This window comes from Pongo abelii, chromosome 17 (assembly GCF_028885655.2).
Source record: "Pongo abelii isolate AG06213 chromosome 17, NHGRI_mPonAbe1-v2.0_pri, whole genome shotgun sequence".
Lineage (NCBI taxonomy): Eukaryota > Metazoa > Chordata > Mammalia > Primates > Hominidae > Pongo > Pongo abelii.
The window spans coordinates 65842121-65860435 of NC_072002.2; the positions used below are offsets into that span (position 1 = coordinate 65842121).

Sequence of the window (18315 nt, forward strand, 5' to 3'; positions counted from 1 at the left end):
TCTTCAGCAGTTGCCTTTGGCCTCTTGGTAGATTTAATTCATTCTTTTCATGGTAGAACTGGTGTTTAAGCCCAACATCTCCTGGTTAGAAAATAGCATTAACTATTTGAGGCTATGCATTTGTAGTAGTATGCATTGACATTAAAGCCTCTTACTGTTTTTTTTTCTTTTTTTTCTTTTTAAGAAACCGTGTCTCACTATGGGCCTCTATCTTTGAGTAGAATAAGGAAGTGATTTAATGGTGAGGCTGATCCTGAAAAGGTCTCTGTCAAGGTAGTTGCCGCAGAGGATTTGCTCTGCGTGTACACCTTTAATGGAGTCAGCAGGTAGAACCCAGATGGTCTTTGGCTGTGGATACTAATGGGCCCTTGAGGAGTTCTATCTCACAACTGTTCCTCTTCATTTCTCCTTTTGTACTGTTTCAAGAATACTATAACTGATTTCCCTGTTGGGAGAGCTTCCAGTTCTAGTACCCTCCTCCTCAACTCTTATCTCTACTGCTACTGGGTATTTATTTTAAAATTTGAATCTAGTTATTTCTTTGCTCAAGAACTTATTCCCCTACTCAATGCTTGGCCGTAGGATAAAGTCCAAATTCCTTAGCTAGGCAGAAAAGAATCTCTGGTCCTGGTCCTTGTGTGCTTCTCTAGCCTCATCTCTTGATGCTTTAACCTAGGTATATCATCCCTCTGCTTTTTTCTCATACTCTATATTAGTTATCTATTCCACAACAAATTACCCCAAACTTAGCAAGTTGAGACAGTAACAATTTGTTATATCACTTAGTTTCTATAGGTAGGGATCTACATATGGCTTAGCTGGGTGGTTTCGGCTCAGGATCTCATGAGGTTGCACTAAAGTTGTCAGCTGGGGCTGCCATCATCTGGAGGCTTTTTCGGAGGCTAAAGGAATCACTTTCAGGGTGGTTTACTGACATATCTGGCAAGTTAGTTTTCTCTTTGGCAGGAGGCTCCAGTTTCTCTTCTTGTGGATTTCTCTGTAGAGCTGCTTGAATATCCTTATAATATGACAGCTAACGAGTGATCAGGAGAGAGTAAGACAGAGCCTCGGTGTCTTTTAATACTTAGCCTCAGAAGTTACATCATCGTATCTGTAAGAGTTCATGTTATATGGGAGGGGACTACACAAGGATGTGAATATCAGGAGGTGAGAATCATTGGGAGTCATCGTGAATGCTGGGGGTCATCGTGAATGCTGGGTCCCATGCACCTCTATCCTCCCAAATGTGGTGAACTCTGAAGATCCAGCTCAAGTACACTACTGATGGGAAGCCTTTCCTAATCCCTTGTTCCCTGCTACCTAGTACTTTATAATCGTACTAAATTATAGCTACTAGTTCACATGTCTGCTATCCTTGCTTAATGTAGAAAAGAAACCAAAGTTTAAAAATTTGTGTAGGTATATGGTTAATGTAGGCCCTTAAGGCCTGATTAAGAAATGCTAAAATATTCTACCATAGATGTAGAACTATTTAAACAGGAAATATACCTTTGAATCTTTTATATGTGTAAAAATCATCAATAATATATTGTAAATTTATTTTGAGAAATTATTTTTGAAGATACATAAATGTTTTAGGAAATAGGTGATACAGTTGTATAAAATGAAAATAATAAAGATTGGTCGTAATTACCTTGATGTTAAAGATTTCAGATAGGCAACATACTTGGTGATTCCATGTGTTGTCTTTGGAAAAGTTTAATCACCTCATTTCTTTTTTGCCAACTTACTGTTTCTACTTTTTCTTAAAGCTGAGATATATTCATCAAATTGAATATTGATTGCAAATTAAAGTGAAAGATTTCTTCAGTGTCTGAGGTTATTTTGTTAAAATTCACAAATGGATTTGAAACCCACAAATTTTCAACTTCAGGTGTGCTCTAGACTTTGGAGAGTACCTTTTTGTATTTATAAAAGATTCTCACAGGGCATCTCATTCAGATCTAAATAATAAAGGTAATAATTCATAATGAGTCACTTAGGTGCTTTAAGCAAATCTTTATACTTTGTTTGGAATGACTTTATTTTTATTTAAAATATTGAAGATAGGCAGAGCACTTTGGCTTACTCCTATAATCCCAGCACTCTCAGAGGCCCAGGCCAGGGGATCGCTTGAGCCTAGGAGTTTGAGACCAGCTTGGGCAACATAACGAGACCCCGTCTCTACAAAAAAGTACCAAATAATTAGCCAGACATGGTGGTGTGCATCTGTAGTCTCGGCTACTCTAGAGGCTGAGGTGAGAGAATCACTTGAGTCAGGGGGTTCAAGGTTGTAGTGAGCCATGATTGCACCATTGCATTCCAGCCTGGGTCTCAGAAAAATACATAATAATTCTGAAAACAAAAAATTGAAGATAATACCTTGGAGACTTAAATCTTTCATTTTAATTTAACAACATTTATTTGATAAGACTGTGCTTTATAATTTCCCCATTACAAAAAATATTTAGATAAGTTTTTTCATCGTAAAAAATTTTTTTTGTTAACTTAGTCTTTTAAAATCTTTTCTTTGGCCAGTGATGAGCAGTTTTGGGCTTCATGAGACTGGCTTAACTTCACTAATTTAGGAGCAAAAAATATAAAAATATCAAAGTTATCACATAACTGTCTTACTCCCTTTCAAATGAGTTGAGGCATTCAGAAAGCCCACTCAGTGTTGAATAATTCCAGCCTTCTGTTGATGCTAGTTTTGAGAACTGCAGAGTTGTCATTATATGGCATTAGTCCTCGGGGGCAAAAGAGTGAAGAGATTCTAGAAAAGTTTAATAGGTGTTTCCTATTACCATCCCCTGTTTTTAAAATAAGAATGATCCCTTCTGACTGTTTAGCAAATTGAGAGTGGAGTAAGAAAGTTTTTCACATAGTGTTTTGTATCTCAGTACTGCCAGATTTGCTGGGACTCACTTAGATTAGCTCTAGCCTTCTCCGTCCTCATAAGTGGTAGTCCCCTTACCTTTGCTTTCCTAGGCCTTTTTAAATCACTGATCGGTAGTGCAACTCTCCTATGCCGGTTTCTTTTCATTCTCAAGTCTCTTAAAACATTTCTTCCCAGTACTAGCGTGTCAACTCAAACTAAACCTGTTCAGAGTGCAGCTTTAGGTAACCATTGCTGTTTTATAGTATCTGAACTATTAAGACAAAAACAATTATTTTGGTGAGTAGGAAATAATAAAGTTAAGTTTAGGTGCGGTTGTGGGTGTTGTAAATAATGATGATAAGACTACATTTTTCATGCCCGGTGTGGTGGCTCACACCTGTAATCCCAACACATTGGGAGGGCAAGGCAGGAGGATCACTTGAGCCCAGGAATTCAAGACCAGCTTGGGTATCATAGGGAGACCCAACCCCATCTCTACAAAAAATTTAAAAAATTAGCCAGGCATGGTGGCCTGCACCTGTATTCCCAGCTACTTGGAAGGCTGAGGTGAGAGGATAGCTTGGGCCTGGGATAGCTTAGGACAGCTTGGGCTGCAGTGAGCTGTAATCGTGCCATTGCACTCTAGCCTGGGCAAGAGAGTGAGACCCCCATCTCCCTCCTCCTCCCAAAAAACATATATTTTTCTTAAACATGGAGGCTATAAAACTCCCATCCCACCCCCCCCGCCCCAGTTGACTAACAGAAAAAACATTGCTTACTATGGAACTTTGCTTCTGGTTAGTATCCTTCAGTATAAACCAGGAAATGTATGTACTTGGATCTCATTTGTTTTTTTTGAGACGGGGTCTCACTCTGTCACCACACTGGAGTGCAGTGGCACCATCTCGGCTCACTGCAACCTCTGCCTCCTGGGTTCAGGCGATTCTTCTGCCTCAGCCTCCCGAGTAGTTGGGACGACAGGTGTGTGCCACCACGCCCAGCTAAATTTTTGTATTTTTAGTAGAGACGGGGTTTCACCATGTTGGCCAGGATGGTCACGATCTCTTGACCTCGTGATCCGCCTGCCTTGGCCTCCCAGAGTGCTGGGATTATAGGCGTGATCTACTGTGCCTGGCTCTCATTTTCTTTTTACCTAGTTTTATAAATACTTGTTTAAAACAAAATTTAACATTTGGACTGATTGTGTAAAGACCACTTTTAAGTGTTGTTACTGTTTTTTTGTTGTGTTTTTTTTGGCCGCCAAAACATTGGGTAATGGTTGTCTTAGACAATCTCTGTAGTTTTGGTTTAACCAGTGTACCTATCAGTTGTTTGCTGAAGTTTCTTGTCCATAGCATAATGTGATACCTTCACATTACATTTTCTATAGATAATTTTTTGTTTGTTTGTTTTTTGATTTTTGAGACGGGGTCTCACTCTGTGGCCTGGGCTGGAGTGCAGTGGCACTCTCATGGCTCACTGCAGCCCTGACCTCCCAGAGCTGAGGTGATTCTCCCATCTCAGCCTCCCGCATAGCTGGAACTACAGATGGACACAACCACGCCCAGCCAATTTTTCTATTTTTCGTAGAGATGCGGTTTTGCCATGTTGCCCAGGCTGGCCTTGAACTCCTGGGCTCAAGTGATCTGCCCATCTTGGCCTCCCAAAGTGCTGGGATTATAGGCATGAGCCACCATGGCCGGCTGAAAATAATTTCATAAATACTTCAAAACTCGTTTTTAAGAAGACACTCAGTGAAGACGCTTAGTGTATCACTGGTTTTTATGTTCTAATCATAATGAAATATATTTAAACAAATATTTATCTTTGTGACGAGTTCATTAGAGTGACATGGCAAAACATTTGAGTTTTTAAGTTTTTGAATTATCCAGTCTTCATGTGATCTGTTTTGGTAACTCCTCATTGCATTGGAAAGTATTTTATTGCTTGGCAGCATTTTGAAAAGTAATTAGGGTACATAGCTTTTACAAGTTGTTTTCTTTTTTAAAAAATTTTAAGCATCAATCATACTTCATTTTAGGTTATTTTTTTTTCCGTAAGATCTGGGTTTCTTTTTTGTCATTCTAAGTAACTTTGTTGAAAGTAAGATTGTTGAAAGTTTTATTGCTTCAAATTCTAGTTTAAAGTTCATAAACAGCTTATTGAGATACAGATAAATCTTTCTTTTAAATATGTCAAACCCATTTCCACCCTAGGGTCTTTGCTTTTGCTTCCTCTCTGAAATCTGTTCAGTCTCCACATAGATAAAAGGTTATTCAGGTCCCATCTTTTCAGATGGGATGTCCCCTACCATCCAGTCTGAAGTGCTCTTCCCAATCATCTGCTGTTCCATGCCCTGTTTTATTTTCTTCACAGTGTTCATTGTTATCTGAGTTATTTTATTTGTTTGCTTATTTGTCTGCCCCTGCACCTCTGTGAGAACAGGAACTGTAGCTGTTTTGTTTCCTACTGTGTATGCAGTGCCCAGAAAGATCCCTAGATACTCTGTAGATATCTGTTAAATGAGTTAAAACAGGAAAGCCAAATAATTTTTATGTATTTGGGCTTGATGTAATAATTGTTGTGTACAAATAAAAATTAGAAATACTTGATCAGTTGTCTTTGCAAACCAAAGTAGCACCTCTTTTTCCCCAGTGATTTAAAATTATATGTTGTTGTTCAAATGAGTACACTAAATACATCTTCAAAGTTAAAATTGTGGTAGTTAACATGACCTGACTTCACTAAAAATATCTTTTGCTATGGCATAGATGGGACAAATGACCTTCTACCCAAGAGACAGTTGAGAATCTGTGTGTACAACAACTGTGTGATTAGAGTATAATTAACCTTAACTCAGGGATGGGATAGCTGAGTTGCTTATGCACTTTCTCTCAATTAGGGAATCTATAAAAATATGTCATGAATTGATGTTATTCAAGGACAGTTCCCTGGAATACATCTTAGGGTCAGTGTGTTTTTAAAAAATAAAAGTTGAGACTACATAGAGAATATGTGTAGTCAAATGAAACATCATGGTAAAATAATTTATTTTAGATTCTGATTATTTCTGTTCTTTAAATTCTCAGTTGACCTGGTCCTTTGAGGTAAGAACCAAATTCCAGATTTTAAAAAATGACTTTTAGGACTTGAGGATAAGTGGTATTTGGAAATTAAAAAAAAAGATTACTTTAGGGTTTTAAGAACAGTGCTAGGTACTGAGCTAGAAAATAGAAGACATGGAAATTTCTACTTTTTAATGCATTATGTTATTTTAATCCAGTTGTTTTGGGTGCATTACATTTCCCTCTCCCCTCCCTTCACCCTTTCTTTTAGGAAAAACTGTGTTGTGGAGTGCAAGTGAAAGCCTTATATCTTTCTCTCATGGGAGGATGTTCTTTCCCATTTATTTCCTATAGCTCCTGAGTATTGGTGTTCCATTGCTTACTTTGAAATGGATGTTCAGGTAGGAGAGACATTTAAGGTTCCTTCAAGCTGCCCTATTGTTACTGTTGATGGATACGTGGACCCTTCTGGAGGAGATCGCTTTTGTTTGGGTCAACTCTCCAATGTCCACAGGACAGAAGCCATTGAGAGAGCAAGGTATTGATTGTATAGTCAGATAGTTACTTTAAAAATTGAGCATAGTACATTGTCTTTTATTCAAGGTTATGTTTTCCCATGTACATTATATGTGTTCTTAAATATAAATAGAGGAATAAAGGTCATGTTGAAAATTCAGAATTTGTAAGCACTCGATCTTAATTGTCGATGTTTTTGTTGTTTAACATATAATGATAAAAGGTAGCCTTTTTTTACGTTAGTAGGTTTCTATGTTTCGAATAGTAAGTATACCTTTTGGAATTCAGTTTGAAAATTTTATTTTCTGTGATCATACGTTTCTACAAATTACTGAAAGGAAGTAATATTAAATGAGAACATGTTTCTGAAAGTTTTACTTATAATGTTAAAAAAATTGGTAATAAAAGGGAAATGTTTAAGTAAATTATGATAAATTTTTCCTTTTTTATATAGTCATTAAAATGTTTAAAAGTTTATATAATGAGGCTAGGTGCGGTGACTCACACCTATAATCCCAGCACGTTGGGAGGCGGAGTCGGGCAGATCACTTGAGGTCAGGAGTTCGAGACCAGCCTGGCCAACATGGTGAAACCCTATCTCTACCAAAAATTAGCCATATGTGGTGATGTCCACCTGTAATCCCAGCTACTCAGGAGGCTGAGACAGGAGAATTGCTTGAACCCAGGAGGTGGAGGTTGCAGTGAGCTGAGATTGTGCCACTGCACCCCAGCCTAGGCGACAGAACGAGACTCTGTTTCAGAAAAAAAAAAAAAAAAGTTGATATAATGAAATGGAAATGCTTACAATGAAATATTACAGGAACATACCATTTTAGCTACTGTATGATCTCAGCCTTTAAGGATGTGTGTGCTAAAGAACATAATCTTGGCTCTGTCTCTTGCTGTGTGACTTTGGCAAATTACCTAACCTCTAAGCCAGTTCTGGCTAATAGAATTTTCTGTGATGAAGAAAATGATTTATATTTGCACTGTTCAGTTCGGTAGCCACTAGCCACATGTAGCTATTGAGCACTTAAATTATAGCTCACATGATTGACTAATCGGATTTCTAATTAGTTTTAATTTAATTTAAATAGTCACATGTGGCTAGTGGCTATCAATTTGGACAGTATGCCTTAGTTTCCTTATCTAAAAAAATGAGAATAATAGTACTTATTGAGTTGTAAGGGTTTAATGAGAATTCATACTACATGCTCCTGACACATAGTAAGTGTTGTAAATATGTGCATCATTATTAGATATGAACAGGAAAAGAAAAAAGGAAATATACAAAAATGTTAATAGCTATCTTTTGGTTTTATATGATCTTTATTTTTAATTTTTCAATATTAAGCATGCTATACAATCTGAACTAAAATTTAATTTAAAATACTTATCAAGATAAAATGTAATTTCTTTTTTCTTCCTAAGGTTGCACATAGGCAAAGGTGTGCAGTTGGAATGTAAAGGTGAAGGTGATGTTTGGGTCAGGTGCCTTAGCGACCACGCGGTCTTTGTACAGAGTTACTACTTAGACAGAGAAGCTGGGCGTGCACCTGGAGATGCTGTTCATAAGATCTACCCAAGTGCATATATAAAGGTTAGTTACAGTTTTATTTGAATATTTTAGACTTAAAGCTCTATTTGTTGTCAAAAGAATTGAAATCCGGGTGGAAGGAATGGAAACATGTTTTATATATTAAGTAATAAGAAATTGTGTTTGAGTATAAAAAACACATTTTCTGAGGGCATTTATTGACATTATCAGTAATCTAGTTTTATGGTTGCCAATTTGTTACATGTTTTATTTTTTATTTTATTTATTTATTTATTTTTGGGACAGAGTCTTGCTCTCGTTGCCTAGGCTGGAGTGCAGTGGCGTGATCTTGGCTCACTGCAACCTGCGCCTCCCGGGTTCAAGCAATTCTCGTGCCTCAGCCTCCCAAGTAGCTGGGATTACAGGCACATGCTACTGTGCCTGGCAATTTTTTGTATTTTTAGTAGAGACGGGGTTTCACCATGTTGGCCAGGCTGGTCTCGAACTCCTGAGCTTAAGTGATCCACCCAACTTGGCCTCCCAAAGTGCTGGGATTACAGGCGTGAGCCACTGCACCAGGCCTGTTACATGTTTTAGAGTAATACAAAGGCTCTTGAAAATACTGAGTGGAGCCTCTAAAGTTGTATTCCTGTAACTTGAAATTTGTAAGAATCAGACTCTGGACTTTCATCTTAGCCAATCTTCAGGATTTTATGGAAGGGAATTCTAAAATTAATAGCTTTTCAAATTAAGAACCTGATAAGCCTGAAATATTTTTCACTAGTTATATATTCAACCTGTTTGAATTTTACTTTATAATATTACCTGTTTTGAAAGAGAAAGATAGTTGTAATTAGATAGCTTAAATATATTTTTAATTTTGCGTCATCCTCAACATTTTCATTGTCAGTGATTGTAAATTGGTGGAATTAACTGTATCTCATAACTTATTACCAGGAAGTTGCTTAGGATAAAAATAATGTAGCCCCATAGCATCTATAAAAATGGAATTGCCTGATTACCTCACAACAGCAAACCCAGTTTCTCATTTCCAGTTACAGTTCAGTTAAAGAACATTGGAATTTTTTTATATGACACTTTTAAACATACCAAGTATAGAGAAAATAATAAACCACATGTACCTATCATCCAGCTGCAACAATTATCAGCACTTTACCAATCTTTAATGTGTTTCTCCCCCAACTTTTTTTTCCTGGAGTCGTTGAAAGCCAATTCCAAACAGCATAGTCACTCATAAAATATTTCTATGTGAGTAACTCATAAAATACTCCTGTGTAACTCGCAAATCTATACAGACTTCTGAAAAACATAATCGCAGTGCTGTTTATTACACTTAATAAATTAGCATCAATTCCCTGTTAAAATTTTCAACAATAGAGCATCAGTTATAGTTTTAGTCTGTTAGAACAATAGAATAAAACAATAAAGTATTATATTTATTGATAAGATATCCATGTGTATAGAAAAGTTAGTTATTAAACAATACATAAGGCCTGATTTAGTGGCTCATGCCTGTAATCTTAGCACTTTTGGAGGCCAAGGTTGGAGGATTGCTTGAGGCCAGGAGTTCAAGACCAATGTGAGCCACAAAGTGATACCCCCCATCTCTATAAAAAAATTAAAAAATTAGCTGGGTGTGGTGGTGCATGCCTGTAGTTTTAGCTACTTGGGAGGCTGAGATGGGAGCATTGCTTGAGCCCAGCAGTTCAAGGCTGCGGAGAGCCATGATCATGCCACTGTGCTCCGGACTAGGTGATAGAGTGAGACCCTTTCTCAAAAATAAATAAATAAATAGACAATACATAGACTATGATCCCATTTTTGTTAGATGATGTCATGATATTTGTATTTGTTTATATGTACCCATAAGTCTAGAGTGGTATGTATAATGGAATTGTCTCTGTGAGGTGGAAATTATTTGTATTTTGCAGTTTTTTTCACAAGTAATTTTTGTATTGGTTATTTATGCTTTATTATTATTATTTTTGAGACAGAGTCTTGCTCTGTCGCCCAGGCTAGAGTACAGTGGTGCCATCTTGGCTCACTGCAACCTCTGCTTCCAGGGTTTAAGTGATTCTCATGCCTTAGCCTCTCCGGTAGCTGGGATTACAGGTGTGCGCCACCATGCCTGGCTAATTTTTGTATTTAGTAGAGACGGGGTTTCACCATGTTGGACAGGCTGGTCTCGAACTCCTGACCTCAAGTGATCAGCCCAGCTCGGCTCCCAAAGTGCAAGGATTGCAGGTGTGAGCTACTATGCCTGGCCTTTTGTTATTATTTTTTAATGGCTTTGGATTTCCTTATATGTTTTGTAGTCCATTTTGTATTCGTTGGCCAAGTTTGTTTTGAGAGAATTCACTAATTTTATTATTTATTTTTTCTTCCTGTCATTGCTTCACCCTATGTGGCAATTTTGCCTTACCCTGGCATCTGGGATTCACATCTCAGAACCAAATCTTATAAATTTAGGAAGTAGGGGGACTTTGTTTCCTGAGGAAATTGAGTTCCATTCTGCAGGTATGCTTGGGGCCTAATTCCTGATTGCCTAGATTTCTCTGAAACTTTTCCCTGCCATGGGCAAATACTTTATTCCTAGGTGTACTTCTGAATTGGCTGTATTTTACCAGAACTTGATTTATGGGCAGGTGCCCAGTTGTAGCCCCCAGAGAGTTTGGCTGTTGTCTCTCTCCATATTATTCCAAGAAGTCAAATTCCTGTCCCCTGCCCTTTGTTTATGGTCTTGGTATACCCCTAGTACCTCCTATCTTCAGTCTCTGCTCTCCACTGTGGGTTTTATTTATCATCAGTTTGGATGTATGGATTGTTTCCATATGAATTTCATGATCAGTTTGGAGAGGATGACTATTTTAAATAGTTTTTCTGTTATTTGTATGTGGTTGGAGCAGAGAGAGAAGGTGATTATGTATACCCACTTACCCATCTTGACTCAGAAGTCTCTTGTGTTATTTATGTAATTTAAAGTGACTGGATAGAGAACTATGGTATTGAATATATACTGTGTGCCAGATAGTATTTATAGACTTAATCAGATATGGAGTAGTATTTAAAACAATTGAGCTTAAATAATGTGGAATCGTGCAAGTGTAATTTCTTGGTTATCAAATAAATATATTGAGACTTACTTATATTTTGGTACAGATGGCCTTTGAAAAGCCCCCAAGGTGTGAGACAAGTCATCACTTGATAAACCACTGTCTCGGACAGATCTTAATAGTGATCTCATACTTTTGCCATGAACAGTAGATGAATACCTTGTTGGACAAGATATTTGGAGTTAAAAAAAATCTCATTTGTTCATATTAACTAAGATTTTAAAATAATTATTTCTGTTTAACAAGTATATTACTGTTCTTTAGAAGAGTCTTACTAGTCAGAAAGAGACAGTTACAAGTACAACCCCTATCCACAATTTCACTTTCCATAGCTTCAGGTATCCATGGTCAACCACAGTCCAAAAATATTAAATGAAAAATTCCAGAAACAGTTCATAAGTTTTAAAATGTGCACTGTTCTGAGTAGATGATGAAATCTCACTCCATTCTGCTTGGGATGTAAAACCTTTTGCCCAGCATATCCATGCTGTCTACACTACCCACCCATTAGTCACTGAGCAGTGAGCTCAGTTTTCAGATTGACTGTCATGGTCTCACAGTGCTTGTCATCCAGTAACCTTTATTTAGTTCATAATGGTCCCAAAGTGCAAGGGTAATGATGCTGGCATATTGTTAACATTGTTCTATTATTACCTGTTGTTGTTAATCTCTTACTATGCCTAATTTGTAAGTTAAACTTCATTACGAGGTATGTATGTATAGGAAAAAACATAGTATATGCACAGTACTATCTAAAGTTTCATGCATCCACTGGAAGTCTTGGAACATATCCCCCATGGATAAGGGAGGAATACTGTATACCTTAAAATTTAACCATTGGCATTTTCTTCATTCGTTTTTTGGGTAGCAGTAACTAAGGGATTTGTAAGTTACCAGATTTTCACGGGAGATGATATTATTGGGGTAAATTGTATGTAGATAACATGCACCCCGGAAGGAGTGCCCACACTTTGAGTACACAAACGTGTGTGCATACACACACACACACACACACACACACACACATTCCCCTTTTTAATTAAAATGAGGAAAACAGACTTGGAGAGCCATAATTTCATTTTATAAGCCAAGAAGCTAGGACTAAATTGTTTTTTTTCCCCCTTCTAAGTTGACTTTTTTTCCTGCTTCTCTCATGACATAGTAGTCATTTTATACTTATGAAAATCTGATGTAATGAAATGACATTTTACAAGCTTTAAATGAAGCAAATGTTTGAATTCTCTTTAAGTGGCCTTGTTCTTTTCTTTCAAAAGTAAAATATGTTTTGTTTTGTGTTATTTAGCACTGGGCGTTTCAAGTTTTTAATAGCTTTATTGAGATTTTGAGAGATAATTCACATGACATACAAGTCACCCATTTAAATTGTACAATTCGATGATTGTTAGTATATTCACAACATTGTGCAGTCATTACTACTCTCAATTTTGGAGCATTTTCGTGACTGCGGAAAAAAACTCCATATACCCTTTTAACTATCACCCCGAAATCTCCATTTCCATTAGCTCTAGACAACCCCTATTCTACTCTCTGTCTGTGTAGATTTGCCTATTCAGGGCATTTTATATAGAAGAGAATTATGTAATGTAGTCTTTTATGACTTGCTTCTTTTCACTAAGCATAATGCTTCAAGCTTCATCCATGTAGCACATATCAATTCTTCACTCCGTTTTATGGCTGAATAGTGCTCCACACACATTTTGTTCGTCAGTTTATCCATTGATGGACTTGATTTCCACTTTTTGGCTATGTTATGAAGGATACTGCTATGAACATTTGTGTATAAGTATTTGTGTGTTTTCATTTCTCTTGGGTACATACCTAAAAGTGGAATTGCTGGATTGTAAGATAAGTCTATGTAAACTTTTTGAGAAACTGATAGACTGTTTTACAAAATGGCTGTACCACTTTACATTCTCACTAGCAGGGTGTGAGGGTTCCAATTTCTCTACAGTCTCATCAGTACTTGTTATCTTTTTTATTTTAGCCATTGTAGTAGGTGTGAAGTATAATCTTATTATGGTAGTTTTGATTTGCAAACTTTCTCTGTTAACATTGAGTTAGGTTTGTTTTTGAACACATTTATTTTAGAGGAAGGGGCAGCAGATGCTTCTAAACCACTGGTGGGCTGGGTCAGAGGGTACTATGAACCTCATTTAAATTTATTCCCAATTATCACTCATTGTGATTCCCTAAGTCAGGTAGAACTTAGAATGTCCTTAGCACAATGTTATTTATGTTCAGGTGCATTTTTCATTCTGGATTACTGTTTCCTAGTGTTAATTTAAGATTATATAGTATTGCATTTAAGCCTTGTCAAAGGAAAATGGCAAAATTTGACTCCTGGTTGTAAAAGACAATATCCTAAAGATGTTGACAGTGATCTTTATGAGACACACATCTTTGTTAAGTAACGGGTTTGTAATAAATTCAGAAAACATGGTTAAATAAAGCAGAAATTAGCTCAGGAGTGGTAGTCAGAAATATTTTTTGGATCTGGGCCAAAAAAAATATTTAAAGCCTTTGATTACTTTGAATTGCCGTTGTCAACAATTTAGTCAGATTATGAAAGTAAGACAGTAGCATTTCAATAATAGCTTTAATTTTTATCATCCAGTGTAACAAATGGAATCTGTTATGGTATCGGTTATCAGTTACAGTGTGAAGTCAGGAGGCAACGCAGGTTTTAGTTATTAGTGAACCTAACTGAATAATTTTAGGTCTTCTGGTATGAGCGCTATAATTACGTAAATAATCTGTGGAAGGAAGGTTTGCTGAGGTGCCCAATGAATCATTTTTACTGCATCTGCAGATGCAAGTCATAAAGTTTAATCCATGTGGGTAACCTGTAATAATGTGCTGCTGATGTTAGCATAGATTCAGGCAGAAACAATCCTAATTGCGATTATTTACAACACATTGGAGAGAGCCTGTGTGTGACATATTACTTGGTTATTTTTTTAAATGACTCGTGGGGGTGGGGGAGTGTTAATGTTAAAGGCATACTTGAATCTTGCAGATTATAGTTTTATTCCCTACTCCCAGATGACATTATATATATATATATATATATACACACCATACTTGGTTAGTGATGGTTAAAAAAAAGTGGTTGTAGAGACCTAAATGTAAAACAAAAAACTATAAAACTTCTAGAAGATAATATAAGAGAAAAAGTGAGAACTTTTTTTTTGAGACGGAGTCTTGCTCTGTTGCCCAGGCTGGAGTGTAGTGGCGCCATCTTGGCTCACTGCAACCTCCGCCTCCCGGGTTTAAGGGATTCTCCTGTCTCAGCCTCCCAAGTATCTGGGATTAGAAGCTTGTGCCACCGTGCCTGGCTAATTTTTGCATTTTTGGTAGAGATGGGGTTTCACCATGTTGGCCAGGCTGGTCAGGAGCTCCTGACCTCAAGTGATCCGCCTGCCTCGGCCTCCCAAAGTGCTGGGATTACAGGCGAGAGCCACTGTGCCTGGCCAAGAGAAAAAGCGAGAACTTTTAAGATACAACATCAAAGGCATGATCCATGAAGGAAAGAATTGATAGGCCTGACTTCATTGAAATGAAACACTTCTGCTCTGTGAAAGACAGGGTCAGAGAATGAGAAGACAAGCCACAGACTGGGTGAAAATATTTGCAAAAGACACATCTAGTAAAGGACTGTTATCCAAAATTACAAAGAACTCTTAAAACTCAACAATAAAATAAACAATGCAGTTAAAAAATGGGCAGAATAGACTGGGCATAGTGATTGACTCCTATAATCCCAGCACTTTGGGAGGTCAAGGTAGGAGGATTGCTTGAGCCCAGGAGTAGTTCAAGATCAGCCTGGGCAACAGCAAGACCTCATCTCTACTAAAAAAAAAAAAAAAAAAAAATTAGCCAGGCATGGTGGCATGTGCCTGTAGTCCCGGCTAGTTGGGAGGCTCATGTGGGAGGACCCTTGAGCCTAGGTGTTCAAGACCAGCTTGGGCAACATAGCAAGACCCCATCTTAACAAAAAAAAAAAAAAAAAAGGCAAAAGACGTGAACAAACACCTCACCAAAGAAGATACACGTATGGCAAACAAGCATATGAAAAGTTGTTCAGCATCATAAATGTGTACAAACCCATAGAATGTACAACACCAAGAGTGAACCCTTACGTAAACTGGGTTTTGGGTGATAATGATGTGTCAGTATAAATTCATTGATTGTAACAATTGTGCCCTGTAGTGGGGATGTTGATAGTGCGGGAAGGTTGTGTGTGGGGACAGGGACTCTGTACTTTCTGCTTAATTGTGCTGTGAACCTAAAACTGCTCTAAAAAGTAAAGTTCATTAATTTACTTATTTAAAAAAGTGGCTGTAGAGCTATTTACCTTTTCAAATGTTTGAGTCCCTGCTTTGTTCTGTACTGGGTAATGCCTTCCAAGTGTCATAGCCTAGAAGTTCTGAAACTAATGGACTGTGAGAAATTTGAGGAATTAGTGGTTTCACTTCTGGGTGTTGTGGGCTTTCTGATTTCTAGAACCTGACTTTGTCATGCTTTCTTTTAAATTTAAATTTTTTTGTGGAGATGGGGTCTTAGCTGGTCTTGAACTCCCGGGCTCAAGTGATCCTCCCACCTGGGCCTCCCAAAGTGCTGGGATTACAGGCATCTGCCACCATGCCCCTGTCATTGCTTTCTTTACTAAAGTATTTTAGGACCTAATAGTCCAGGAAATACATACATGTATATTAGGTCCTAATACATAAATGTATATTAGGTCCTAAAATATTTTAGGACCTAATAGTCCAGGAAATACATGTATATTGGACAAATTGATATCTCTTCAAAGAATGGGGTAGTCTAAGTGTTGGCCTTCATTGGTGCTAATTGGGAAAGGTTTTTTGAGGAAATGGACACTGAGTAGAGAAATAGGAGTAAGTAGGAGTGCAATTTGTTATTTGGAGAGAGTATATTATTGTATGTTTTTGTGGTTCATGTAAATATCATGGTTGAAGATGATCAGAATTTTTTCAAGCATCTGAAAATTATGGTTTAAGTTCTAAAACTATTGTTTGTCATCAACTAATAAATTATGCATTCTCAGATTTCTCTTATTTTCAAGATTAATTATGCTTGCTTGTATTGGGCCCCTTATGTATGTAATGGGACTTTAAAAAATATTCATGTTCTTTTAGAATAGGGAGTATAGCCACATGGTTCAGAAATTAAAGTGATTTAAAAACAGTGGACATTGAGCAGCCTTGCTTCAGAACCTGTCCTTGTTCTCCTTTCCTGCAAATTCTTTTTGTGTAATCTTCCAATGCTTTTTAAAAATGCAAATAAGCAAATATTTTAGGAAGATTTTTTCCCCCAGAAAAAAAGGTGATGTGATTTATTATCTGTAATTTGTTGCGTATTAAAAGAACATTCCAGTACTTTCATAAATATAAGGGTAGATATGGCAACCCCTTCCTTACTATGCCAGTTCTTCACTTGGTTGATAAAAGTAAAATTATTTATTAACTCCTTAACTCATCCTGAAAGATAAATGACTACAGGGGAGGCTAAAAACAAAATAAGTAACTGTATACCATGCCAAGTTTGCAACAACCTTATGAAAGTATGTACACTTAGCATTCCCATTTTATAGATAAAAGAAACTCAACCCATATAATTAGCAGATATCAGTGATGGGATTTAAAACTGGGCCTTTTTTTTTTCCTTAAAAATTATGAACATTTACAAACAAAGAAATGTAGAGAGAAACTAATGAAATCCCATATACCCATCACATGGATTAAGTAGTTACAATTTTATATTTGTTTGATCTAGTCTTTTTTGTTGTTGTTGTTTCTTCTCTTAAGTATTTTAAAACAAGTCCTGGATATTATTTTGCTTCTGTTTGCTAAAGTACGCATCTCTGAAAAATGTTGATCTCTCTTATATAGCGACAGTGCCATTTTGTTAAACTCCTCCAAATAAGCAAGAATGATAAGACAAAAAGTTGGCCAGGCGACCAAAGCTATCAACTCTAGCCTAAGGAAAATTCAGCAATTTGGTTATGGAAGGGGGAAGGGGACTTCTTAATTGTACATTTTACACAGATTTTCACAAGGACAGTAATAGCTGACCCACATCGAACTAGATAAAAGATACAGGGCATGTGGCAGCCAAAGCCATCATGATGTTGACATGATCTTCTTGGTGAGCTCCAAGCCACCTTTCCTAACTAGTTTTAGACCAATCACAATGTACATAAAAGTTTGCATGTTTTAATTAATTCTTTTCATGTGAGAGGTTTAATGAAACTGAGTTTTAAATAAGTCAGGCATTGGTTTTTGATGTATGGAATTTTTCTTTATGGACTCATAATATGAAATGTTTTTTCTTAAAAGGTCTTTGATTTGCGTCAGTGTCATCGACAGATGCAGCAGCAGGCGGCCACTGCACAAGCTGCAGCAGCTGCCCAGGCAGCAGCCGTGGCAGGAAACATCCCTGGCCCGGGATCAGTAGGTGGAATAGCTCCAGCTATCAGTAAGTATGCTTTTGATTTTTTTTTTAAGGTATAATAGTTGATATTTTTATCTTGATTTACTCAGTTGATTAGTTTCTTTGAGCAATAATAGAAATTAAAGTTCTTTTTACTGGGATGATAACATTTTTGAATTGGTAAAATCTGTTCTTCTGTAATAGTTGCTTTTTGCCTATGACCCTGTTTGCATTCTTTTTGTATCAAAAATGGAGTATGGGATAAAGGAGAAAGGGGATGATGATTATATTATACTGTTCCATCTCCTCCTTTTTTGTTGATGCTTATTATAATTCCTGCCTCACCAGCCAGGGTGGGTTGTAATCACTGAAGTGCTTGGCTTTATTCTAGTAAGGAAAGCATATTTCAATTTCAGAATTGGACACTTTTCCAATTTTTTTTTTAAAGTATGCTAAACATGGAGAGAAAACTAAGTGAGGGTGGTATTTTGATAACTTGTAGACTTTTTTTTAATTTTAGGGTAAAATTGAACTGTGTGCCAGGTTTCACACTGATGGGGAATTTTTTACTGCAGAGTTAAACTCCTGACTATAGACTTTTATGATGGAAACACGTGGCACCCATCTTCCACGTCTGAAGGCATAACTAGTGATTCATTCAACCCCTGTTCTTAACCTCTTCAGTGTGGTAAGCAAATCACACTGGCTAAG

At 37.0% G+C, this 18315-nt stretch overlaps 1 protein-coding gene across 3 annotated transcripts in view; it reads left to right on the forward strand.

Moving 5' to 3' along the window:
• Nucleotides 1–18315, forward strand: part of SMAD4 (SMAD family member 4) — a 58679-nt gene that overhangs the window by 32844 nt on the left and 7520 nt on the right. For 2 of the 3 annotated variants that reach the window (XM_002828226.6, XM_054537944.2), the window contains 3 exons: nt 6298–6481; nt 7891–8059; nt 17511–17649. In XM_002828226.6, coding sequence (XP_002828272.1) covers nt 6298–6481; nt 7891–8059; nt 17511–17649 — 492 coding nt within the window. Of the gene's footprint in view, nt 1–6297; nt 6482–7890; nt 8060–17510; nt 17650–18179; nt 18293–18315 lie in introns of those variants that run through there. The other variant, XM_063716899.1, reaches the window with a different exon arrangement.